The following is a 24,114-nucleotide window of genomic DNA, read 5'->3' on the forward strand; positions in this document are numbered from 1 at the left end:
CTAGCCTACCTCACAGGGTTGTTGTGAGGATAAAATGGAGAGGAGGAGCATCATGTAAGTTTCCTTGGGTTCCTTGCAAGAGGAAAAAACATGGGATATATATGTAATAATAAAATGTATCTACAGGCACTTACCCGCCAATCAACCGGTTAAGGCTCTCGGATCTAGCAGTGCCAGTCGCTTGTTCAGTGTGGAGTTAGTCCCCCTAACCTGAACAATTGATTGGTACTGTCAAAGCTGACAATGTCAGGCATTTTATCAGTGCTGTGTATGGAGTTCCCATACAATGGGAACTGCATCCAGAACCCAGCAATGGGAAATGCATCCAGAACCATCCAGTGGCAGTTTGGCTTAGGAGTGTAGCATTCCTCAGCTTCTCCAGAAAGGGTTAGGAAAGAATCCTGCTTGAAACCCTGGAGAGCTGCTGCCAGCTAATGTCCACAATACTGGGCTAAGTTGGACCAGTGCTGTGACTGTGCTCCTGACCAGAGGCATAACATCCATTTGCATGGGTGATTTCTGATCCAACAGCAGTGGATGTCTACTGCTGCATTGACACTGTCCATCCTGAGTCAGGGGGCCTGTATAATATAGGTGCTACCTTCCTACGTCTTTATGAAGTACATCATTTTGTTTGTGAATTAAATCCATTTTTAAAATAAGAGTGTCAGAGTTTGTTTGTTTTTACAGAATGTTCTGTAGCTAGCACAGTGTTAACAGTTGTGCAACCTTTTTTGAGCCTACACTCTTACTACGCATAAAACAGTCAACAAACAAACAAATAAATAAATAAATTTAACAGTTCTTGAAGTTTTCCCCCCTTCACAAAACTTATCCTGTCCTCTTTTCTTTTAACAACATGTGAAATGTCACTAAAATTCCTTAATAGCACAGTTTCCAATGAATAGTATGTTTAGTAATAAAATAAGGTTTAAGAGATTTTCCCTCTTGGCAGCATCTCTTTAAGGAAAACAGAAAATGACACCTGCAACTGATAAAACCAGATTCCCATATGTGTGCAGTATAAAGACATGAGAGTGGATATCATTAAAACTGGGATTTTATTTTATGCCACACCTATTACAATAGAGACAGTAATTTGAACAACATGCTCAACAAAATCATAATCTGGATCCTATTCAGAACAGATCTTTTGCATTTACCTTTGGGATTCCTGAGCAGTCAAGCCACTTCTGGAAAATGTTTTCAATCGATAGGCCATACCTTCCAAGAAAACCCAAAATTAAACCTTGTTCATGGGACACGCACAATATACATATTTAAAAACAAACAAACAAAAAATAGAACTCTTTGGTAGAAACCAGGTTTATTACCTAAACAGTAATTTGACAAGCTAACTGCATTCTGGGTTTGTCCTTTTTAATTAATAACATCTGAGATGATGACACCTGAAAATTAAAGGCAGATTGGACTCCGCATGTAAAAACTAGTGATGAATTCAATGCTTATGCAAGTTGACAATGCACGGTTAAGAAGCTCAAATGCATTGATGAACACACGTAAAGAATGAACAGGTGTTCTGCAGTTCTTTTTGTGTGGCTAGTGGAATGGAGGGAATGAAGCTCTATTTCGATGGAAATCACCTGAACAGGCAGCTAAAACCTGCCTGAGAATAATTAATCAATGTAATCGCAATAGTCTTAGCTTCACACCAGCCTCCCCAACCTGGTGCCCTCCAGATGTGTTGGATTATAAATCCCACCATTCCCAGCCAGCAAGGCCAATGGGCCTGCTGGCTGAAGATGATGGGATTTTTAGTAAAACAACCAGAGAGTTTGCACATAACAAGCCACTGTGGATTAATTTCCCCATGGGAGTTGTGATCACATGCCAGCCGCCATTTTTTAAATGCAAATCGTAGCGGGGTATGTGCTGTGGCTTGTTGTTATGTGCAAACCTGACTAGGGTGGGTTGTTGGGCTGGTTAACAAACCACCCATAACCCTAAAGCAGGCAATGGGTTGTGGTTTGTTAACCAAGTCAAAGTGGTGGAGTTATGATAACATCTGAGGTCACTTGATTCTGTATCTCTTCTCTAAAGACTTTTCAGCACACAAAATACCTTGGCTCCTCATAAATATTTTGTTAAGAAGCCAAGCTAAAAGTAAAAAGCATTTCCTGGACTGTCAAATGAGCTGTGCTTTAAAATTTGTTTACAAACTCAGCACTTTCCTAGACACTTTTATTCTCCATTAGCCTGATGCAACAAGAGAAACACAACTTTGGAGAAATATTTGAAACAAAGAATGTATTTCATTACAAAATGTTATCACCAAAGCATCCTTTTTGAGTATGTGTGTTTTGAAAAATTTGAGACCACATCTTTGCAAGATGCCCCATTGAAAGTGGTGTGAAGGCAGTCAAATAATTCCAGACAAAAGACAGTAGAAAGCTACCAAACAAATTAATCATTCACCAATATGAGAGACTCTTGAATGACTTAACTCTGGATCCAAGGCAATGTGTTTTAAACATAAAAAATGAACCTCTGGTACAATGCCTAAACCGCACAGGGCCATAATTCCCAATGAGAAGAGACTCAGAACCAAAATAGGCACTACATTGGGGTAGGGTTTGGACAATCATGGGGGTAAAAGAAGCTATTGTGGCTTCTCTCCCTGCCCCTGTGCATGCGGCTGCCATTTGCATAATTACCCATGACGCAGCATGGATTGCTGTGTTGTCTGAACCTTACGCACAGCACAGCAGGGGTGGCTTTGTACCCACCCTACAACCCATGACTTGCAGTAGGGTGTGTATGAAGCCACCCCCACCGTGCTGCGCTCTGGGTTTGGATGACACAGCAACCCGTGCTGCATCATGGGTAATTATGCAAATAGTGGCCGCAAGGGAGGGGCAGGGGAAGAAGCTCCAACCAGTTCTTTTACCCCGTGATCATCCAAACACCCTCTTCATCTGTATTTAGCAGCAACGTCTCCCTCCCACATTTTTATTCTAGAGTAGGTGCAGGGGACCCAATCCTGATCTTAAAAGTTCCCCTACCCCCAATGCTAGGGTTCTGATCTGGATTGGGGAATACAGTATGGGAAATACATGTTAAAAAATAAAAAACAGAGGCACACACAGACACACCGAGTGTTTTCTTCCAAAACAAGTTCACAGTGATGATGAGAGATCACACAACCTTCTAACACATGGTGCCCTCCAGATGTTTTAGACTACAACAACCATCATCTCTCACTATTGGCCATGCTGGGTGGGGTTGATGGGAGTTGTCATCCAAAACATCTGGAGGACAACTGGTTGAGGAATCCTAGTTGAATGAGCTCCACTGAAGCACGGGGGCAGCCCACTGACAGAGAACATTGCGTGCCTCAACTTAAAAGTTTTCTTTCCACTTTAGCCTAGTGACACGATACAAAACTTTCCCCATCAGATCATGGGCTTGAAAATATCCCAGAACACACACATAAGCATCCTCAGAATTCTAAAACTTCAGGAAATTGCTACCATGTATGTCTGATTACTATGGACATTAATTTCTTTAAAAACAAATGAAGCCATATAGAGAATAGACCAGATTTGTGTAAAATGGTAATCTAACATTTGTTTGCGTATTTTTCACACAACATCAAGACTGCATTCCTATACCAATTTGCCTGGGAATAAGCACCATTGAACTCAATAGGAATTACGTCTGAGTAACCATGCACAGGATTGTGCTGTGAATTGCTCTTAATAATTACAGGGCTGGCACAAGACCTCCTGCCACTGGAGGCGGGAATATGCTCCACCACACTGTCTCCCCTCACAAGTGCCACCGTGTCCATCCTCCTCCTTCTCCCTTCCATGCCCCCACCATGCTCCTCCTCCTCCTTCTGCCTACCGCATCCTTCTCCTCTCTTTTCCCTCTTCCTCCACCATCCCTCCCAGCCACTGGTGCCACACTCCCCTTAGGCCCTTGCTCTGATGGGTCCTTCCTCTTAGCGAGGCATTGGTGGGGAGGTGGCCCTGAACACTGCCTGTGCTGCAGCAGCAGGAGAGGGGGGAGCAGGGCTCTCCAGAGTGGCTGCCTGCACCTATGTCTCACTCAGAGTGAGACACAGGTCAGTGGGGCATGCGACTGTCAGCAGCAGCAGACAGGCACACAGCCATCCCAGCGGTAGATGGGGTGCATGGTCAGCTACCCTTCTGGACCTGCCACTTGAAGCAGGGGATTTACCTCATGGGTGGGCCAGCCCTGCCTAACTCTTAGGATACTTTAGGCATAGGATTTTTAACAGCTAGGCTCCATTGGACTTGGGGCAGTATCCAATGGTGTCATTCTGCAAACCAGTGCATTTGCCATCTTGCAGTCCTCTGGTACTGGTTTGCAGAATGACACCACTGGATACTGCCCCAAGTCTGCCAGCATGCCAGCAGGACCCACCACTAGCGCAACGGTGGATAGCGGTTAAAACAACAACCAGAAATGACCGGAAATGCTCGTTTCCAGAACGGGTCAGTGGAACTTGCAGAAGGAAGCTCTGCTGACCTGTCCCCGTTTTTGCTTGTTTCCAGGATTACTTTTTGAACGGCATGAGCAGTGGGTCCCACTTGTGCAATAGATCAAGCGGGAGCGCAGTGGCAGTATTGGATACTGCCCATTCTATAATTGTCAACTGTGCTAGCTATTTCCCTCACACTAACCAAACAGAACCTCAGTGCTGGGAATCACAATAATGTTGAACTAGTACATCTAGGACAAGGTTTGGCAAAAAAAAAACCACCACCACCCCCCCGCAACCCTCATGCTCATATTGAAAGTGTTTCAAAATGGTCACAAATGCATGCTATTAAAGAAAAGAAACTGGGAATGTTCTGTACCTTCCAAGAAAAACACATTTACTTGCTTCAGAATTGGAAAAAATTGAATAAACATGGTGGCTAGTATTCAAAAAAAGAAGCTTAAATTCATGCATTTTTTTTTATTTTTCCTTTGAACAACAGGCCCCACACCATATCACAACCTGCTTTTGAAACTTCCTTTGTTTTCAAAAGAAGCTGCCCATTTGGCTTACAGGGGCGCTGTTAGGAAGGGGAAAAAACCAAGTCTAAAGCCCCCTTTGGCTCATGGATATAGTTGTATGGTTCCTTGGATCCTGGCCAATATATTTAATTATGTTATTGAATTCCAATTCCAATCCAATAACTGCACTCTTTGATCATTATTAACATACTTCATTTTAGAACATTTAAGCATCATGATATGGGAGAACAGTTATGCTTTGTTCTTCTAAAACAGGGATGGGCAACCTGTGGCCCTCCAGATGTTTTAGCCTACACAGCCCGTCAGCCCTAGCCAGCGTAGTGAATGGTGAAGGATGATATGAGATGTACTGATCTCGGGAGCTAAGCAGGGTCAGCCCTGGTTAGTACTTGGATGGCAGACTGCCTGGGAATCAGGCTTCCTGCGCTGAGCAGGGGTTGGACTCGATGGTCTTGTAGGCCCCTTCCAACCCTATAATTTTATGATGGGAGTTATAGGCCAAAACATCCGGAGGGCCACAAGTTGCCCACCCCTGTTTTAGAAGAATGAAGCATAACTCTTCCCTCATATTATGATGCTAATAAAAGAAATCTGTTAGTATTGAATGGAAAATATGTGGTTGCCACAAGCACTGGAGTAGATGAAAGCATGCTTCATATAAACATGATATTCCGTTATTCTTGGCATCACATTTTATCTTCTCACCATTCATAAATCCGGCAGCATACTACATAACTGGCTATAAAGTAAATTCTCATAAAACTAAAATCTTTTGGAGGGGGAAGCTAGGATAAACAGAATTTACAATGTTCTTCCTGAAAATTAAAATATTCTTGGCACATTCTTTGACACCCAACCTGGCCTCCTTGTTCAAATCTAAATTGATAAAACTAAGAACTGGCAAAGAAAATGAAGTTTATTCAATGATCCTAAATACATGAATCTAACTGAAACAAACTAATTGCACTATGTGTTTTGATTCCACCCCACCCGCAGACACTGGAGGCTACATCCACATCATTTAAGCAATCTTTTAGATTTAAAAAAAAAATATTTATATTTCAAACAAAGGCAATACACTGAAGGCTCCACAATACAGAATCAATTATCCCAGTTGTAGAAATAGAATATCTACTACACATGACTATCAGCGATCCAGCGTGCACCGTTTGAATTCTATAAAACCAAATGATAAAATATCAGTTGTGTTACGAAGAATATGGAAAGCTTTTCCAAATGAAAAGTCATGGCTTATCACTATCACACTATGATCATGCAAATCACTGAAACTACTTCTTTCAACAGAGCTCTGGAAGTGTTTTTAAAATCAAAGACCTAAACATTTTGACACTGTGAATGTCTTTCCACAGTTTCTCTTTTCCTATATTTTTCTTCTATAAAACAAGTGATGGCACCTAATAATCTCACAGAAAGTTATAATTCTTATACTTACAGCATAATCCTATGTATGTCCACTCAGAAGTAAGTTCCACTGAACTCAATGGGACTTACTCCCAGGAAAATGTGTATGGGATTGCAGTCTTAATGTTAGATTGCATGAAGTCCACTTTGAGCTCTTGGGAGGAGCAAGAGATGGAAATACCCTTGTTAATTTATCACAGAGAAGCAATCACAAACATCGTACGTTTTTTAAATAGTCTGTGATGTGCCTGGATTTATTTGTATAAGCTGATTGAAGTTTTACATACAAGGTTTTCATCTATATTTTAATTTTAAATTTTAGATTAAAATCTCTGCAGAAATTATTGAGTTTGAATGCAACACCCACTATGTTTTTTAAAACTCTTTGTAAGATGTATTCTCACCTACCCTTTTAGCTGTGGGATGTCCTCCAATAATACGTGAAGAAAATCCTGGAAAAGTAACAGAATAACCACAATTTAATATCATCAATTAAAAAACGCTTGGCAATATTTTTATAACTGTTTATTCATTTTTTCATAGAAAGTTATAAAGTGTACATACCAAGGAAATTCAAAGACTTACAGACAGCAGCCATGTATGATTATAAAAATAGGAAAAGATACACATGACAGACAGAGAATTCTAACTGACACCCTGCTCAGATACAAAACAAAACTCTGTCTACTATGCCGATATACCTTGTCATATCTATATTATAGAAGTGAAACAAGCCTATCAAAATATTAACAATGGCAACTAGAGGATTAAGACTAAATAAAGTTTCAAAATATAAAGACGGAAGTAATCAATCCATGAACAGACATACTTAGCCCTAGTAAATCATTCCTTCTGTTTCCAAAGTTCAACAGTGAGTGACTATCCTTATGTAGCAAATACAGCACCACCCATGCATGAGAACACATCGGCAGAGTCAGGGGAACACCACGGTGTGCAAAAGTACAATAGAAAACTGTATAAAGGATCCGAAGCAGGAAAAAAAATCCCTGAAAGATGGCATCCCTAGCCAGCTGGGACCTTGAACAGGAGCACTCCACACTGTAACGTTTTGTTGCAGGTCCCATTTTTATAAATATATTTAAATTTCAAAGGTTTACAGAGTAATCCTATGCATGTCTATTCAGATGTATGTCCCATTCATTAATGGGACTCACTCCCAGGCAAGGTGTCTAGGATTGCAGCCTGCAATTGTCAATATGTTAACAACCATGGATAGGAGAACCATTACGAAGCTGGCTTTCTGCATATTTCTACATTGTAATTTTGTGTGTATTACTCAAATACTGCACTAGCCAAAATGAAGCTTGATACCTAGACAACATAATTTCCACCCCCACCACAAAAGGAAACAATCTGCCTCTTTTCTTTTGTACCAAACTGTATGTATGTGTGTGTGTGTGTGTATGTATGTATGTGTATGTATGTATGTATGTATATATGTGTGTGTGTGTGTGTGTGTGTGTGTGTGTATATATATATATATATATATGCTTTCAATGCAACACTGTCTCCAAGTGTGGTCTGTCACTTTTCTCATAAGAATAAATGCCATCTATTTAGCTTTTATTGGATAAAGTAAAGAGATGCACTTGGGATCGTCACTGGGGTGGGGGTAAACCTATTCTCTGTCCGTGGTGACCCCAGTCAATAAGAATCAAGCCTTCTCCTATCTGTAGAGCCCTTCACATGCACAGCCTAATTCAGGGATCTGTTTCTTGGTCACACAAAACTGTGACAGAATAGATAGTAGAATGGAATGTCTGGAACTGGCTTATTGCCGAATTATATTGTAATCATATGTGATTTATTTTATTGCTGAATTTAAAATGAAAGTAATCAGACAGCATGGATTATTAGGATGCATGTCAGAGTGCCAACATTTTATCTCTGTCAAGCAGATCTAGATAAGATAATTGCTAATGACAGAATGTTGTTGCATGCATTCTTTCTCTCTCTCTCTCAGCTAGGGTCAAATGTATTGGGGTAGTCTCAGGGTGCTTAAAAGACCACCAAAAAAAAAAAAATACTCCATTGAAATATGCCTTCCTGTGGGCAGACTCACAGAATATAATCAAAATGAATCCAAACCAACCAAACATAATAATCCCAAACTGTCATAACAAAGGGCAAAAGCAATGATCTAATGGACCAAACTTTTCTGCCTGTGAAATTTTGAAAAAAAGTTCGGTAAACTCTGCAGGTGTGGAGTTCTAAGAGAACTGGACAAAAAAGTATTACACTTAGCTTGAAAAAATTAACTGACATGTATATTATTAATGTGCTAGGATATCTCCTGTAATATAGTTAGGAAAACTCTGTGCAACTAGCAAACTACTTTGCCTGAGCATACAGATCAGTGAAAACTGGACTTTTAGGACATTTTCAAAATTTATCAGTGAGAGGTCTGCAACAACTCATAGATTCAACTCAGACCTCAAATCGCCCAACTCTTCTTGGACTGTTTTGGAGGATGTCTGCTTCGACTCAGGCACCAAACCCAACCTGAGATTTGGACATCCATGGCTTTGTGCCTGCCACTAACTATCATGGGCTATCACTTTTTAAAATGGCTATCACTTTTCTTGTCAGAATTGGCTAATATTTGCAGGCATACTATCCCATTAGGAGGGGATTACGCCTGCCAAATTTCAGAAAAATAGGTGCCAGGAATTTTTTGTTTTGCACCTCTATATTTGGATGTTATTTTAAAGACAATTGCAGATAATGTCTTTATTTCTTGGCAAAATTAGATGAAATTTGCAGAGATAGTTGCCCCTTCTGAGGAGATTGAACCTGCCAGGTTTCAGATGAATAGGCAAATGGAATTTTGTACAAGAGCAGTCTTGACATTTTGAGGGGATCCCAAAGGGGATGTGCTTATCCTCCTATGTTCCTTGTGGACCATTGTTCTGAAAATGACACACAGCCTAGAGGTGTCTCTAAGCAAAAAATGTAAAAAGTTTCGGAAAAATGGGTGCAGCAGTTCATGTGAAAGCAGCGTCTTCAAATTTGGGGATGGGGTTCACTTTCTCTTCCCTCCCTCACTGTTTTTTTGGGGGGGCGGGATTTGCATGAAAATGGCACATATCACAGAGGTGTCATCTCATGGTCCCATCCTTGCGCTCCCCAAAAGCTATGGATGTCGCGGGAGTCTGGGAAGGGGGTGGAGACCAATGGACTTCCCCCCGCTTGGCCTCGCAGACTTCAGTCCGCAGACTGCAGCACTTGCCTGACTTGGCATTTGCCTAGTTGGGCAAGCGCGGCGGTCCCTGCTGGTCCGCCGAGCCACCATTTCGCCCCCCAAAATGGCGGCTCGGTATTTCTCATAAATGTAATGTTGCATAAATAACGGCTGCAAAGGGTTCATTTACACAACATTCAGGGGTAAAGTGTCCATTTATGCCTGTAATGTTGCGTAAATGGCCCTTTTACAGCTGCCATTTATGCAACATTACACTTACTCCTGTAATGTTACGTAAATGGCCCCTTTATGGCCACCATTCATGCAACATTACATTTATGAAGAATCTTGAGCCGCCATTTTTTTCACAAAGTGGCGGCTCCACAAGGGATTGGGCGGCCATGTAACACTTGCCGGGTGGCCGCAGACCGCTCAGTGGCTTGCATAGTGCGGCAAATGGGGTGGGCAGCCAGCAGGGGTTCAGCAAGCGGCACATGGCATGGATGGAGCTGAGTGTGTTCGTCTCTACCAAAAGCACACTGATTGGATCCCCTGCCAAAACATGCCCTAGGATTAGAAGGTGGACCTGTCAGTTACTCAGCCACCCTCTCTCTCCCCCCCACTCATCAGGTTTTTAGAGAAACAAAACCAAAAGACGCTATTTGGAAAGGAGACAAAATGTCTGCATCTCCAAGCATGAATCAGTAATGACGCCTTGTTCTGGCCTGACTTCTGGTCTGGTGGCTTTGGAGGGAAGCTCATTTCACCTTGGGAAGCACCAGAAATGGACTGAAGGGGCCCAATTCTGATGGGCTTTGGGCTTTATCCATATTTTACAACATTTTGGCCTCACTGTTAGGATTATTGAACAAATTACAAGATATGAAAAATTATAATCTCAACAACCAACTCAGTATTGCAGCTATTTACTGGTCTAAGCAGATGTTGCAATAAGAAAATTATAGTCTACAAAGTATTTGATCCCGAAGGTATCCATTTTTCATCACCAAACTAAACATCAACTTTAACTGCACTAGTAGAATCAGCAACTCATACTCATTTCTATTTATTTATAGTTACCAACACTTCATTTATTACACAAATTTCATCGAAAGGTGTTATTCAATGGATTCTCTCACAGAAACCAGAATTGAATTTTTTTATATATAAAAAAATACTGCGCTAAAATTCCAGACTTTCTTGCTGCTCAACTAAAATAAACAAAAACTACTATTAAAAACATACCAAGCATGCAGTCAAAATGAAGGGGAGGGGGAGCAAACTGATTAATGTTTCACATGTGAAGTCATTTCCTTGCACCTGTGGCTCAAATCTAGGAAAAATACTACAAACACCACTAGAAACAAGGCTAGTATTCAGAATACAAGCAATTATTCATACTTTAGATGTTATACTCTCTTCTTCATAGTTTTTAATGCTGGGAATCCATCCCATTATTTTTTACAGTGTGAAGGAATACCAGACATTAAAACCTTTTAATACTTTTATTTATTCTGCATCTCATGTTCACTTAAAGATTCTTATTCATAGTTATGCTAGGAAAGTCATAAAAATCTGAACTTACAGCAGGATTTGTCTAAGTGTGTGCGTGTGCGTGCATGTGTATTACCTACACAGATGTATGCAGGTCAAATAAATACATTTACTTTCAGAATCTCTTTACAAGAAGTTCCTACTTGACTATAAGTTTGCCCCTGAAAGAACAAAGATGTTATACCACAAAATGGCACTTGGGCATACTCAAACAATTCTTACCACAGATCTGCGGGAAGAAAGGCGGATTTGGTTACACATTATCCTTACGTCAAAGTTTCCTAAATGTGATGCGTCAGGACAGAAGTTTTCCACAGGCATTACTGAATTCTGATTCAAATCCTGGGAATCCTGGGGTGCATAGAGTTAAATGTAGATGCAGAGTTGCAGTGTAATCCTTTTCCTCCTATTTGTTATTCCATTTAATCCCTGATAGCCCATCCTCAGAACCTCATGCTTTGCCAGTCTAAAGCATACTTTAAGTGCTCATCTCACCTTGCTGTAGTGAAATTAACCACATCCCAGGATCACTGCAAGTAGTGCAGGCTCTATGTCCCAGAGATCTTCCAGAGAACAGAAAACACTGGTAGAAGGGATTTCCCCTGCCCTTCCATGCCCCCAAATCTGCTCCAGGGGACAAAGGACCCTCCAGAGCAGATAGGGGAGGCAGGGGAGAAGAGAGGACAGGAAAACCCTGTGCCATAAGCAGAAGTCCACTTGCACAATATTGGATGCTTGCTTACAAAATAAAGGTTTGCTGTAGTCCTACTGTCTGAGTGGAAACACCATCAATCAAAAGCCTAAAAATGAAATCTACTACAACACAGTTGGATGGAAGGCTGGGAAGGGGAGGCAAGAGAAGAGGTTGGTGCTGCCTTCCTCATCTTCCTTTTATCTTGCTCCAATACCAATATGATGGTCCCGGGATTTCAGGACCATATGCTACAATCCCCACTTCTCATTTAAGAGAATTTTGAAACCAAGTATGAGAAACCTTGAACAAGGTAACATAATTTTTCCCCCTCCCACATTTAAATAGCTAAAAAAAACAATAGATGACCAGTTTCAAAGACTGATTTGTAAACATTTGCCTCTGGTATAGGAGCAAGAATGAAAAGCTTCATCTGCTCAGAGAACAGCTGGATAGTTTATAAACCCACATTTCACAGCAGGCTTCTGAGGCAGAAGAGAAAATGACTAGTGGATTAGCAGTTCCATTGTAACATGATCTTACAACAATGACTAATAGCTTAGGAGACGAGATCTTCCAACATTTTACAATATTTATGTAATTCGCTAACCAAATTGATTTAGTATCAGGCTAGCAGATCTAACTGAAACAAATTGAAATCTCGGTCCCTATCCAGTAGCTTTCATGTAACTGAAATTATGCATTTTGTTGGCTTGTTTGTATAGTTAGACACTATAGTTTTCTGACAGTGCAATCCAAACCATACTTAGTAGGAAGTAAGTCCCACTGAACTTAGTAAAATGAACTTTTATGTAAATCCATTTACGACTGGGCTGTAAGAGGATCTAAACTGTGCTATCACGATAAGCTTTGGAAACAAAAGTTGAGAAAACTCTCCCTCGATAACTGGCATTTATGCAACAGTAACAGAGTATGTGTCAGTATGACGATCCATAGTGATGAGCTGTTATCGGCTGAGTACAGGGGATGGAATGAGTTTTGCTTATCAAGAGGCTGTTCTCATCTTGTTCTTATCCTCCAACTCATTCCTAACAGTGGCATCCTGGCAGTGCACGAGTCCTCCACTCCTTGCTAGGCCTATAGCCGCAGCTTAGCAGTGCCTAGTCTGAGAACTTTGTTGGTGGGAAGGCAATGTGCCGCTGCACATTCCACATGCAGAGGGCCATTGCCTTCTACTCCTGCCAGATCCTGCCAAGCCTCACAGGAAGGAAGATGGAAGCCATGCTACAAGGGAAAGGGGAATAACTTCTCATTTCATTTCACTTGTTTCCCATCCACATTTCCTTACATTGTTTCAAGTAATATTCCCAAGCACCAAACTGAAGAATTTGGGGGCAGTGATAAAATCTCCACTCCATAATGTTCCCCTACTATACTTATGTTTTACTGTGTTGTTTCAATGTTTCAATGGCAGAAGCTAAGTGGGTTCAACATGGAACTGTACCAGGATGGTAGGCCACCTAGGAGCCATATGTAAACCTGCTGGTACTCAGATTAAACCCCTGAAATAAGAATGCCAACATGCACACACAATCTTTTTGCAGTGACCCAAGCACTTGATAAAGATTTGATGGAAATAGTATCAAATGTAATCAGTTTGTAAGCTGAAAAATTACTTTTCCCACCCCTGCATCTACAAAACAGAACAGTTCCTTTTGCCTCCATCATTAACTGTAAAGAAATTTGAGCTGGCTCTCATAATTGTTCTAAACAAAGTTAAGATGCACTGCTGACCGTAAAAAAAGTCATACTGAGATTAAACAGTTCCATTCATAATGTGCTCCCCTGTAGATTTCTAGATCCTTATGTACCCTTAAAACAGATTTTCTATGCATGCAGTGTTCTTAAAATGTTAGATAGGAAAAATAATTTTTAAAAGGGGGAACCCCGCCCCCTGAGTTTTAAGAGCATAAGCCCTGCTGGATCAAACCCAAGAACCATGTAGCTTATCATCCTATTTCCAACAATGGCTAGCCAGGACAGGAGGGCATGATGGAAACAGCCCTTCCATTTTCTTTGCTCCCCATCTCAGCAACTGGTATTCAGAGGAATACTGTGTGTGGAGGCTCCATTTAGCTATTATTCCTTCTAATAGTGAACTTAGTTGGTTGAGTGCCAACAGGATGAGAGCCAAAATGGAGCCACTGAGAAACAAGAGGGAGGCATCGGCATGCTCGGGGGGACCCCAAGGTATGCGGAAGTACAAAACTTTTTTTAAAACCAAGAGGAGGCAAAATCCCAAGATAAAACACCCAGTAAGGACTCCCCAGGAGTCATTAAATGTGGAGCATCTGTTGGAAAAGAAAACTAGAAAAACATGTAGGGAGGGGGTGAGGAGTAAATTGGTCTGTTTGAGCCCCTTACAGTTTATAGTATCCTGGAGGAGGGCATGGCTGGCTGGACCTCTGAACAGCAGCACTCATGTTATGGGGTGAGGATACACTCCAACATTTTGATGCATGTCCTGTTTGCCATGGCTAATTCCCATTGATACAGCTATCCTTCATAAATGTGTCTAGTCTCCCTTTAAGGTCACCTGCATTGTGTAAAGAAGTACTTTCTTTTGTCTGATGAATCAACTGCCTCTCAACTTCACCAAGTGATCCTGAGTTCTAGTATCATGAGAGCGAAAGGGGAAAAAATTCTATCCACTTTTCCACACAATGCATAATGTTATAAACCTGTATCATGTCATACCATCATTTCCCACCCACCCCCTAAACAACAAAGACCCAAATGCTTCAGCGTTTAGCCTGTCCTCATAGCAAAGGTGCTCCATCCCCTGGATCAATTTGATTTAAGCTAATGTAGACCCTAAAGCAGTTTACTTATTTATTTATTATTTATTTATTACATTTCTACATAGCCCAATAGCCAAAGCTATATATAGGAGTAATCTGTGATGTAAGTCTTTGAAATTTTTTGATTTAACCCACCAATTCTTTGTTAACCTGGCTCTTCAAAATGAAACAAAATTAAAAACAAGCTCGAGTACCTGAGAGAGTATCAGTTGTCCATGAAAAATCTGCACAAACTTTCTTAAAAAGGCAAAATATGCAGCTTCTCCAACTTTCTCTGCAAAGGACCGTAGGAGGAAATAACCCTGGAAGACATAAGCAGGACAAAGATGCTATTCTTTATCTTTTTTATTTAATATATTTTTAGCCCACCTTTCAGGATTATCTGCCTTCACAAGATAGCTCACAACGTTATCAGTGACAAATAACAGTAAACTAAACTTCTAGATTATTAAAACAGAAGTAGAATACCATCAATATGAAAACATTAAAATGAGCAGCAGATAAAATAGCAATTAAAATTCAGCACTGTAAAATTACCCAAATGCAGACTGGAACAAGAAAGTCTTTAAGGTTCTTCTAACAGCCAAAATGAAGCAGCCATACAAGTTTATCTGGAGGGGATATGCCAGAGATATGGTGCCACAACAGAAAAGGCCTTGTCCCTTGTACTCACCAAACTAGTTCTCACTGGCAGGTTAGACAGCAGGGCCTGATGCTGATCTGAATGCTCAGGCAGGTTCATCTTGGTGCAGGTGGCACTTCAGAGACATTTAGGGCTTTAAAGGTACATACCAGCACCTTAAATTTCTAAGTATACAAAATATTGATTTGTAATATTGAGAATATCAACTTTAACATTCTGACCTTCAGATAGTGAACCTGCATGAAGACTTTTTCTGCATTAAGGCCATGTTTGATTACAGATGCTCCAGATTCACTCACTTTGCCAGTGTTCTCTTTGTTGGGCCTAAAAGATCACAAAAAAATTAAAGACTGGGACAAACAGATACATTGATAATGCTTTAACATTTATTACCACCAAGCACAGTGTGATTGATAGTCTGCTACATAGTAGGTTTAAATCCTTGATTCAGGTAACTTTGTTCATGGGAAAAGTAAGACAGTAATGCATTTTTCTAATGTAACTTTATATAAGGCTGCACAAACAGCTGTAGTTAAACTAGTAGCCAATTCTAAGCTGGTGTGAAGCTGCTTAACTCTTGTCCCAGACATGACATCATATCACATGGCATTCTGCTAAGACACGCTACACAGGCAGGAGCGTCACATTATGCGCAATGGGAAATGAGAAGAGATCGAGAAACTCTGGATGGAGGGAAATGGGAAGGAAGGATATTGAATTCATTACATCCAGCTACAGATTTTGGCTGCCCTTACCTGAACACAGGCTTAGCAGCTCACAAGGCTACACCTGCAAGGATGAATAGCCTCTTTCATCTATGCCTAATATGCTGAAAATGGGCTTAAGCTTTCCTTTTATTTTCCTTTAGTTTGCAATTTTCCATACATGTCAAAGAAAAGCAGCCAGTTTCTGAAACCACAGGCTTGATACACTCAGCTTTCAGAATTATCATCCCAAAGAACAAATTCAGACTGCATGAATTCTTCACCAATGGATGTCCAGCTACCAAGCTTCTGCCAGATAAGTCTATTATTTATTAGTGTCTGAGCTCAGTTTAAATTACAGAGTTAAAAAACAACAACACAGATTGTACAAACTTGTTCTCCTTCTGCCCAAGTGGAGCCTTTTTTCAACAGAGAAGATAATTAAGAGGTATTTGCATACACACACACACACACACACACATCTACATTTTAAATCAGAATTAAATACAGTAGTATGTTAAGATTTTATGTTTCAAAAATGGAAAGACAAAAAATTCTATTCTTTCCCAAAATGCAGCACTCCTTCCACATATCAGATCCTATTTTCAAGTTTCATCAACTAATATGAACACCGAATATAAAATTAAAGCTTGTGGCTCAGCCAGTAATATTCTTTGCTGCTATTGGCTGGGTTGATTGTTTCATTGCCCAGTTCTCCAGCCAGGCTACCAACTAAGCCATTGATTTCTACCAGGGGGTGTGGGAGACAGGAGAAGGAAAGGAGATAATGGGCTATATTGTGGTTAAATTTGCAGGTCAAAAGACAGGACATCATGAGCAGATACAGCCACTGAAGTTGATGGCCCTGTCAATGGAGTGCTGGGGAAACCCAAAGTACTGAAATTATTATTGGTTTTGGGATGACATTTTCATAATGAGTGTTATTGCTTAGAAGGAATGGGATCTGATTATTTCAAACACTGAAACACAGTACTGTTTATCTGTGTTGATCTGCCCCTACCCCTTGTGTGAGGCCAGGGGCAGTGGCCCCATCCTCTCCCCCACCCAAAAAAAAGATCTGAAGTCATCCAACAGCTTAAGCCTTACTTTAAAGCCTCTGTTCTAGGAGTGATCAAACAAGAACTACATTGTAAATTATGGAATCAGAAACGATCTACTGGATCACCTAGCCCTAGCTCAACCCAGGACATGCTTTCCTGATATGCTTTCCACAGAGCAGGGGCGGAGAACCAAATTAGGGTGGGGGGCTGGAGTGTGGCCATGCCCCAGATGTTCTCTGATTCCCAGCCAACGTGATAGGGGTGTTGGCAAAGACTCCGTAATGGTCCACAGGCAGTATATATCAGTAATGAACGAATTAATAGACCAATATAGTACATGTAGTCTATATACTACGTGTGTGTGTGTATATTTCATGCAATATACACATGCACGCGCACGCATGCATGCACACACGTTTCAACCCTTAAGGGTCTTCCTCATAGGTAAAATATACATCACTGCTGTAGAACTGAGCTGAACTTTCTCAGAAGCGATTTTTTCTGAGAACATTTTTGAGATTTTTTTTCTTTTTCTCATCCTGCTCCCTAGAAAAAAGGAGGCCATTTTGCAGAATTTTCTCCAAATGGTGGCCAGGCTGCCAACACAATTGCTGCTGCCTCCTCTTGCAGAACCAGGAAGCAAGCAAAGAAGCAAGCAAACCAACAAACCCCCTTAGGAAAAAAGAAAGAAGCTGTACTACTGACACTGCTGAACCCTGGTCCTGAGAAAATGTTGGAGAATTTCCCTCCCACTGGAGAAATGTGGTGAAAATGCCCCCACCCCCCCAGCGCCATTTCTCTGCAGTCCCTGAAAAACATACAGGCAAAAAATGATTGAACTAAAACATGCAGAAGCACAAACCCCAAAGGAAAAAAAGAGCAACAAACTTACCCACCCTAAAATAAATATAATGACTACATTTGGTTAAAAATTACCACTGAAAGAGGCCCACACTTCTACATCTGTTGGGCAATGCCTTCAAACCCATGAATTAAAGATATTAGCAAAAGCGGGTGCCAGCCCCATACAGAGTCTAAATAAAGACAAATAAACTAGAAACAGAATGTAAAGAAACACTGTTGTCTCCTATACTGAACAATAATCCAGTAGATGGAAGAAAGATATCTAACTCGATAAGCCTGCTGAGGCAAATTTGTTGTTCAGTCATTAAGTTGTGTCCGACTCTTCATGATCCCATGGACCACAGCACGACAGGCACTCCTGCGCTCTCTCCCAGAGTGTGCTCAAGTTCATCTTCATTGCATCGGTGATGCTATCTAGCCATTTCATCCTCTGCCGCCCCCTCCTCCTTTTGCCTTCAGTCCTTCCCAGCATCAGGGTCTTTTCTAGGGAGTTTTCTCTTCGCATTAGGTGGCCAAAATATTTGAGCTTCAACTTCAGTCTCTGTTCTTCCAATGAGCAGTCAGGATTGATTTCCTTTAGGATCGACTGATTTGACCTCCTTGCCCAGGGACTTGTAAGAGTCTTCTCCAGCACCACAGTTCGAAAGCATCAATTCTTCAGCGCTCAGCCTTCCTTACAGTCCAGCTCTCACAGCCATACGTTGCTACTGGGAAACCCATAGCTTTGATTATACGAATCTTTGTCGGCAAGGTGATGTCTCTGCTTCTTACTATGCTGTCTAGGTTTGCCATAGCTTTCCTCCCAAGGAGCAAGCGTCTTTTAATTTCATGGCTATAGTTACCGTCTGCGGTGATCTTGGAGCCCAAGAAAATAAACTCTGTCACTGCTTCCATTTCTTCCCCTTCTATATGCAAGGAAGTGATGGGGCCAGATGCCATGATCTTTTTTTTTTTTAATGTTGAGTTTCAAACCAGCTTTTGCACTCTCCACTTTCACCCTCAAAAAGAGGCTCTTTAGATCCTCTTCACTTTCTGCCATTAGGGTGGTATCATCTGCGTATCTGAGGTTGTTGATAATTCTCCCAGCAATCTTAATTCCGACCTGTGATTCATCCAACCTGGTGTTTCTCATGATGTACTCTGCATATGTAGGGGCCGTGGTGGCTTAGTGGTTAAGACGCTGAACTGCAGACTGGAAGGTTGGCAGGTCAGCAGTTCGAGACCCGAGTGCTGCGTGACGGAGTGAGCTCCCGTCTTCAGTCCCAGCTTCTGCCAACCTAGCAATTCGAAAGCAAGAAATTGCAAGTAGATAAATAGGTAGCACCTTGGCGGGAAAGGTAACAGCGTTCTGTGCACCTCGGTGTTCAGTCATGCCAGCCACATGACCATGGAAGCGTCTTCGGACAGTGCTGGCTCTTCGGCTTAGAAACGGGGATGAGCACCGCACCCTAGAGTCGCACACGACTGGTTGGGGACACCTTTACCTTTACCTTACTCTGCATATAAGTTAAATAAGCGGGGCAACAATATACAGCCTTGTTGTACTCCTTTCCCAAATTTGAACCAATTGGTTGTTCCATGTCCGGTTCTTACTGTTGCTTCTTGTCCCTCGTACAGGTTTCTCAGGAGACAGGTAAGGTGGTCTGGTACCCCCATCTGTTTAAGCATTTGCCAGAGTTTGTTGTGATCCACACAATCAAAGGCTTTACCGTAGTCAATGAAGCAGAAATAGACGTTTTTCTGGAATTCTCTTGCTTTCTCCATGATCCAGCGAATGTTGGCGATTTGATCTCTAGTTCCTCTGCCTCTTCGAAACCCAGCTTGTACTTCCGGTAGTTCTCGGTTCACATTCTGCTGAAGCCTACCTCGTAGGATTTGAGCATTACCTTGCTGGCATGTGAAATGAGCACAACTGTATGGTAGTTTGAACACTCTTTGGCACTGCCCTTCTTTGGAATTGGAATGTAAACTGACCTTTTCCAGTCTTGTGGCCACTGTTGAGTGTTCCAAATTTGTTGGCATATTGAGTGCAGCACTTTAACAGCATCATCTTTTAGGATTTTAAATAGCTCAGCTGAAATACTGTCATCTCCGCTAGCTTTGTTGTTAGTAATGCTTCCGAAGGCCCACTTGACTTCACTCTCTAGGATGTCTGGCTCAAGTTCAGTGACCGCACTATCATGGCTATCAGGGACATTTAGATCTTTCCTGTATAGTTCTTCTGTGTATTCTTGCCACCTCTTCTTAATCTCATCTGCTTCTGTTAGGTCCCTGCCTTCTTTGTCCTTTATCATGCCCGTCTTTGCACAAAACGTTCCCTTGAGATCTCCGATTTTCTTGAAGAGATCTCTAGTCTTTCCCATTCTGTTGTTTTCCTCGATTTCTTTGCATTGTTCATTTAAGGCGGCCTTCTTGTCTCTCCTTGCTATTCTCTGGAACTCTGCATTCAGTTGGATATATCTTCCCCTTTCTCCCTTTCTTTTCGCTTCCCTTCTTTCCTCAGCTACTTGTAAAGCCTCATCAGACAGCCACTGTGCTTTCTTGCATTTCTTTTTCTTTGGGATGGATTGAGTTGCTGCCTCCTGAACAATGTTACGGACCTCCGTCCATAGTTCCTCAGGCACTCTGTCTATCAGGTCTAATTCCTTAAATCTATTCCTCACCTCCACTGTATATCCATAAGGGATATGATTTAGGTCATCCCTGAATGGTTTAGTGGTTTTCCCTACGTTCTTCAATTTAAGCTGAAATTTTGCGATAAGAAGCTCATGATCTGAGCCACAGTCAGCTCCAGGTCTTGTTTTGACTGACTGTATAGAACTTCTCCATCTTTGGCTGCAAAGGACATAATCAATCTGATTTCGACGTTGACCTTCTGGTGATGTCCATGTGTAGAGTCGCCTCTTGTGCTGTTGGAAAAGAGTGTTTGCTTTGATCAGCGTGTTCTCTTGGCAAAACTCTATTAGCCTTTGTCCTGCTTCATTTTGTACACCAAGGCCATGCCTGCCTGTTATCCTGGTGATTTCTTGACTTCCTACTTTAGCATTCCAATCCCCTATGATGTAGAGGACATCTTTGTTTGGTGTTAGTTCTAGAAGGTGTTGTAGGTCTTCATAGAACCGATCAACCTCAGCTTCTTCGGCATCAGTGGTTGGGGCATAGACTTGAATTACTGTGATGTTGAATGGTTTGCCTTGGATTCGTACTGAGATCATTCTATCATTTTTGAGATTGTACCCCAGTACTGCTTTTCCTACCCTTCTGTTGACTATGAGTGCTACTCCATTTCTTCTGAGAGATTCTTGCCCACAGTAGTAGATATAATGGTCACCTGAATTAAATTCACCCATACTTGTCCATTTTAGTTCGCTGATTCCCAAGATGTCGATGTTCAATCTTGCCATCTCATGTCTGACCACCTCCAGCTTACCTTGATTCATTGATCTGACATTCCAGGTTCCTAAACAATATTGTTCTTTACAGCATCGGACTTTTTTTTCACCACCAGACACATCCACCGCTGAGTGTCCTTTCGGCTTTGGCCCAGCTGCTTCACTCTTTCTGGCGCTACTTTGAAATTCCCTCTGCTCTTCCCCAGTAGTATATTGGACACCTTCCGACCTGAGGGGCTCATCTTCCGGTCTCATATCTTTTAGCCTTGTGATACATTCCATGGGGTTTTCTTGGCAAGAATACTGGAGTGGGTTGCCATTTCCTTCTCCAGTGGACCACATTTTGTCAGAACTCTCCACCATGACCTGTCCATCTTGGGTGGCCCTGCACTGCATAGCTTATGGCTTCACTGAGTTACGCAAGCCCCTTCGCCACAACAAGGCAGTGATCCATGAAGGGGCTGAGGCAAATAAAGGGACCTAAAGAAAGGGGAAGGAGATGAAGAGGGAAGTGGTTCTGCCTTAAATGCAAGGAGAATATCTTCCAGTGCTAAAATAAAAAGGATAAGGTTCAGACTGGCTGTGGCTTCATCCCTCTGCAAGGAAAAGAGACTGATTAAGATGCTCTCCCTCAGAAGATGATGGATCCGGATGAATTTCCAAGGGTTCTTATGGCATTTCCAGCTGGCATGGCTGGCACTCCTGTTGGTACCCTGGTCACTCTGGAATATGGCAATAAACTGGTGGTTGAAACTGTCAACACCAAGTGCTCTGTCCCTCTGGATGCACCTCAGTTGGCTCCTTGGTTTAGGACTCCATTTTCAATATTATCCCAAACTGAGCTTATAACGTAAACATGCACTTGAATCTGCAAATTGCAGCACATCTGCAGTTGTTTATTTCTATTATACCAAAGTGGCTGTAGTATTCCCACAGCTCTTAGGGCAGGAGTAGACAACATGGCACCCATGAGCACAAATACACTCTTGGGCACCATTCTTGGCACCCAGCAAGGTGCACTACCCCTCCTACTTTAAAAAATAAAAAATAAAAAATTTCTTACCAGCAGCTAGGATAACTTCATAGCAATGTAAGGGCCTCTAACTGCTACCATCTTTTCCCATGAATGCCTGTAGGCCACGCGTGGGACTCAAAGACATTATTAGGAAATGAAGATGGCACATGGCTGCAGGCTGATGCTTTTATCTGCAGTGTGTCCATTTTGTGGTGGTGCCCAGGACAAATTGTTAAATGTGTCCACAGCCCCAAAAGGTTGCATACTCCTGTCTTAAGGTATTGAAAGCTAAGGCACTGTCTCCATTATTATACAGTATCCCCATATGGACTGAGATGATATATTCTGCTCTGGAAAAACGTCAGATAATTAAATACCACAGTACATTTGTGTGGGATATGCAGCTGTGTTTGAAAACTGATGTAGGGTTTGTGGAAACTAGAGTGTGGCCCCAGATACTAAACCACTGGCTCATTTTTCTTTATCAACATCTAGTTGGTATATCTTATGTTAACAGACTTAGATTTCAGTAAATGGTCCCATATAAGCTTACACAAAATTATTTCAATCGGTGTTGCATTTGTATCCTTGTAACAAGCATTTAATGTAACATTCGAAATATTATTTTGAAAGACAAAATCTGTATTCTCTGGCTAACAGAACTTGCTGGAATTCTAACTGATTACAGTATTTTGTCATCTTAACTGATTTTCCTTAACAAAACACAAGCATGCAGAGCATTTATACTTGCAATATTTAATGGTCTATCAGGACAGGTTTTTGAGAATTCTGTTTCAGTGTAGATTGTGTCCATGTAAGATGGGAGTCTCCAGAACTTTATCACATGTACTTTATACTGTGACTTTTATTGTGATTTAAGATTTTGTAAAATTCATCCTCTTTTGATTAGTTTATCAGAGCACCCAGAGCAAAAAAAAAAAAAAGATTATGCATTGTCTATCAAATAAGGTTCCATATATTACTAAGCAGGTGGCTAACTTATTAAAAATTGCTATGCACACAGAAGCTCAACTGGTTGACTATATTAGTCCAACTGGATAAATTGTATGTTCTCCATCATATTGTGCTATTTGTGTTCTGTATTTTAACCTGAATGAGTCGAAATAGCCATAATAAAGATGATTCATTGATTGAAGATGAAGCCCATCGTATAGTCTACTCTGTGGTAGTAATGGCAGCGAAGAAACAATACTTTCTGACCACCATGGCATCTTTGTGGTTCCATCCTGAACAGCTTTCCCAGGAGGTGCTTGGTCGTCTCCAATTTGGTCAACAAACATATGTCAAAGGGCTCTTGGGAGCTCATTGTGACTTGCTTGCTAAGATAAAATCGTTCACATCTGTAGCAACTTGGATACTGCCTTGGTTGCAGGGCTAATTAATGTGTCCAGAGCACCACTGAATCATGTCTTTTTTGATGAATTTCAGTTACTGAGGCAAGAGGACTGCAATATGAATGGAGGGATGTACCTTGCCCCTTGCCCCAGCAGCTTGCCCCTTGCTCCTTGGGGCTCACAGTATCAAGCAGAAGTGTGCCGACCAGCTGTGTCCAGGAAGCTATAAATGCCTCTTTATGATCCCAACTGCCTAGAAGGAGGCAGTTGTGTAGTCACTCCTGGCAAAATTCCCTCTGAACCCGGATTATGTTTCTAAGATTTGGCCAGTCAGAAGCATACCCTTTTTAGGCAAGCTGCTTGAATGGATGGTAGTCAA

The 24,114-nt window shown here is 41.5% G+C and overlaps 1 protein-coding gene across 21 annotated transcripts in view; it reads right to left on the reverse strand.

Annotated features, from left to right (window-relative positions):
• The window catches only part of AOPEP (aminopeptidase O (putative)), a 237,667-nt gene that overhangs the window by 129,011 nt on the left and 84,542 nt on the right, over positions 1-24,114 (reverse strand). For 19 of the 21 annotated variants that reach the window (XM_084834121.1, XM_084834128.1, XM_084834117.1 and 16 more), the window contains 4 exons: positions 15,566-15,668; positions 14,896-15,003; positions 6,841-6,884; positions 1,164-1,224 (listed from right to left, as the gene is read on the reverse strand). In XM_084834121.1, the coding sequence (XP_084690247.1) occupies positions 1,164-1,224; positions 6,841-6,884; positions 14,896-15,003; positions 15,566-15,668 (316 nt within the window). Of the gene's footprint in view, positions 1-1,043; positions 1,225-6,840; positions 6,885-14,895; positions 15,004-15,565; positions 15,669-24,114 lie in introns of those variants that run through there. The other 2 variants (XM_084834131.1, XM_084834130.1) reach the window with 1 other exon arrangement.

This window comes from Heloderma suspectum, chromosome 2 (assembly GCF_057233095.1).
Source record: "Heloderma suspectum isolate Gila_16-S chromosome 2, 16-S_ref, whole genome shotgun sequence".
Taxonomy (NCBI): Eukaryota; Metazoa; Chordata; class Lepidosauria; order Squamata; family Helodermatidae; genus Heloderma; species Heloderma suspectum.